This window comes from Saccostrea cucullata, unplaced genomic scaffold (genome assembly GCF_032062105.1).
Source record: "Saccostrea cucullata isolate Sc308-1 unplaced genomic scaffold, CSIRO_AGI_Scuc_v1 ctg10014, whole genome shotgun sequence".
Lineage (NCBI taxonomy): Eukaryota > Metazoa > Mollusca > Bivalvia > Ostreida > Ostreidae > Saccostrea > Saccostrea cuccullata.
The window spans coordinates 5,212-8,860 of record NW_026924420.1 but is presented as its reverse complement, the minus strand read 5'-3'; the positions used below and the strand labels follow the sequence as shown (position 1 = coordinate 8,860).

Below are 3,649 nucleotides of genomic sequence, written 5' to 3'. Positions count from 1 at the left end.
TGTATGAGGTAATGTACACTCTTTTTCCTGAAATAGAATTAAAAGCAAAGGTTACGAATAAATAATTCAGCCAAAAAAAACCCTGAAATGACAATGTCTGTTATTATAGGAATATACCCCGAGTATCTGAAAAAAAATCAAGGCATAAATATCAAAAGCATACGCTTGCACAATAAATATACATTAATTTAGTGATAGTGTAATGTAAAGTTTTAAAAAAATAGGTTGCCGAACAGGTTCCACATGACGTACTAAAGTGCACCCATTCTTTGATTTGGCCTGATTCTGACGTTAATCTGTCCTTCCTAGTATTCACGGAAAGGTATTTGCTGTAGAAAATACAACTTCTTTATTTATTTTCTCCATTTACAAAGAAATATTTTTTTTCATATAAAGCAACAAGACTTACTAGATAATTCTTAAATATTGGATTAATGAAGAAAAACTTAACTGTAGATTAAGGCGGGACAACTCTAAATACAAAACAAAACTTTTCAAACCGAAAGTTAATTTTGTGACGATAGAACTTTGGAACAGATTCATATCGAAATAAAAGAGGTAATGGTATTTGTTTTACACGTGTATTTATTACGATTATTATTAGAATATACTTTTTTGTGAAATGTATGAAATTGTTATCCATTGTTGAAAACATTAAATTGATTGAGGGAAGCCGCGATAGCTGCATGGGAATAACAATTTCACTGCTAGCCTAGAAAATTCATCGAAAACTTTTTCTTTTAGTTTGGATACACTGAATGTATTTATTTCGAATGAATTTCAAGAAAAATTCATGCTGAAAAATACTCGCATTTTCTTCAAAGTTATCAATCTATATACGGAGCATTTATGTATTTTCCATCGTTGTGAGAGCTGGGCGTGGCTTTGTACACTGTTGAGTAAAATGTGGCTTTAACCAAAATAAGAATGTTATACGAGGCTCCATTTTAGATATTAAATAGGTAATATTACCTATCAGTACAATTTTGTTGTTAGTTTGCCCTTATTGCCACATTTAAATCCACTCATAGTTTATGAATGATGCAAAAATATCCAAAGAGAGAAAAAAAGCAACGTGTATTAATATTTTTAATATAGTATTTAGCCTTTTTCTAGATTGGGTAGACAGAAGATTCGTTCTCTTTAGAAGATGGCCACCATTACAACTAAAGCACAAGACGTTATCCTGTGTCACCTCTGTGACAGGAGACCCGCCCTTCTTCACTGTAATCCCTGTCAGGTCAACTTATGTGAGGAATGCGTCGGAAAACACTATATGACGTCATCATCCTCTAATCACGAGATTGTCAAATACCGAGAGAGAAAATTCCACCTTTCATTTCCTAACTGTAAAGTCCATGGTGACGAAAAGTGTACTGTTAAGTGCCAGAATTGTGATGTAGAAGTTTGCCTTAAATGTCTCAGCGGAGCCCATAATGGTCACCGAATTATTGATATCAAGGACATTGTTGATGAAAAGAAAAAGCTTGTGGAGAAAGACTCAGCTTATCTAAAAGACGATATCATTCCAAAATTTGAAAAAGCAGATACAGAAATAGAATCCAAATTAGCGGCTTTAAATGCTAAATGTGACGAATTAGAACAATCAGTCACAGTGCATGGACAAAAATGGCAGCGATGCATTGAAGAAATCGTGGAGAAAAACAAGAAAGATATTGCAGAAATGAGAGGAAATGGCATTAAGAAATTAAATGAATACCAGAAGGAAATAAAAAATAATCTTGCTAGTCTTAATGAAATTGACGTGCAGAACAGGAAGATTTCTCAGTCCATGGACGTTAGTCACATCACAAAATATGAAAACAATATTCAGAAGTATCTAATGATTCCCTTAAAAATAGATCTGGAACTACCGGTTTTCGTTTCCAATGACATAGATAAAGATCAACTTTACCAAGATTTTGGAAAATTAATAGATCCCAAAATACAAACAGATCCGATCTGCGGATCAGATGTATCCAATAAGCTCCTAGACAAAGCTGTAGAGATTGCAGCCTTCCAAACTGGAGTAACACCGTTGAATAGGATTGCTTGTCTAAATACAGAGGAAGTGTGGGTAGCTGGTAGGAATATTAAAACAATCACTCGTATCAACATACAAGGTTCTGTACAGGAGACCGTTACCTCTACTTGTCCAAATCATCCTAGTGACATTTCAGTTTCAAAAGAAGGACATCTGCTGTACACTGATGCAGCAAATCAAGTAATTAATGACGTCCATCAGACAACAGCACAGATCACAGCACCACACGGATGGAAGCCAGGAGGACTGTGTTGTACAAAATCGGGTGACTTACTGGTAAGTATGCTCTCATCTAACGATGAACATTATAGAATTGTCCGTTATGAAGGTCAAGCAATAAAGCAGGAGATAGAGATGGACGACCAAGGTCAACCAATATATAAAGCAGGGAAAAGCTTGCTTTTTGTAACGGAAAACAACAACGGGGATATATGTGCCTCTGATTGCAATGCTCAGGATGTTGTGGTGGTCAATAAGGCAGGAAAACTACGATTCCGATATAAAGGACAGCTGACTATGAAGAATCAGCTTAAACCTACCAGTATTGTCACAGACTCCGTGTGTCGGATAATAGTAAAAGATAATGGGAATTCCTGTACCCACATCATTGATCAGGACGGTCACTTTCTCCGTAGCCTGGATTTCTGTGGAGCACTGAGTCTAGACACACTGGGACGACTGTGGGTGGGGGAGTTTGAGAGTGGAAATGTAAAGGTCATCAAATATAAGAAATAAATGATTTGATTTCTATTTGACAATCTTTTTGCAAATATTAAAGAATTTTTTTTAAAAATTAAAATGACATGTTTGAGTGTAGTATTTTACCAATCCTTATTTTATGGAAAAATATGCGAAATGGGAACTTAAATTATCTCATTAAAATACTTATGATGCAAAAACGTACTGAGATATAAATTTGATGGGAATAATTCAACTCTTTATTTATTCAAAAATCATGAAATCTGAATAATTCTAAAAAAGCAAGATTTGTTTGTGAAACACTATGCGCCCGGTGTCAACAAAGTTAAAAAAAAAACTTGTACAAAAAATAATTTTGCAACGTCACTAAAAAAAAGAGAGACGCCGATCAAATAAGAGTAAATTGGGTTCAAAGATTTGGATCGAGTTTAATTTGTGTTTGTTCTTAACCTTTTGTTTGTGTTGTCCATTCTGTAGCTTAGTGTTGAGCTAACTCCGCTAACAATCCATTAAGTCACCTGTAAGCGTCTACCGGTATTTCTTTTTGGAAAACTGTTCATTCTTTTTAAGAATGGACAGTTTTTTCCAAAAGAATAAATACTTAAACAAACTGAATGGAGTGTTACAGGTAAACCTTGGCATGTGCACAAGAGGGAAACAAAAACAAATACATTAAAGCAATATGAGGTGCATTTTTGAGAATTTTAATTTGCTGGTAAAATGTGTTTTTATGATTAATCTGTATGTAATCTAAACTCTTATGATCAATAAAGCCAAAATAAAGTTTAAAAATGTTTCAGAAGAAATATTTCTGTACAACCGAAGATACAGTATTATATAAGAAATCATTATTGTACAGGACGACAATAATTCAATTTTTGGCTAATCAAAGCGTATAAAAAAGTT

At 34.0% G+C, this 3,649-nt stretch overlaps 1 protein-coding gene across 1 annotated transcript; it reads left to right on the top strand.

The window, feature by feature from the left end:
* The first annotated feature begins 499 nt into the window (after positions 1-499).
* On the top strand, positions 500-2,779 carry LOC134266391 (uncharacterized). The gene is made up of 2 exons (XM_062748639.1): positions 500-558; positions 1,117-2,779. The coding sequence occupies exon 2, from the start codon at positions 1,151-1,153 to the stop codon at positions 2,777-2,779; it is 1,629 nt and encodes a 542-aa protein (XP_062604623.1). The 5' UTR covers positions 500-558; positions 1,117-1,150.
* Positions 2,780-3,649: the final 870 nt, after the last annotated feature.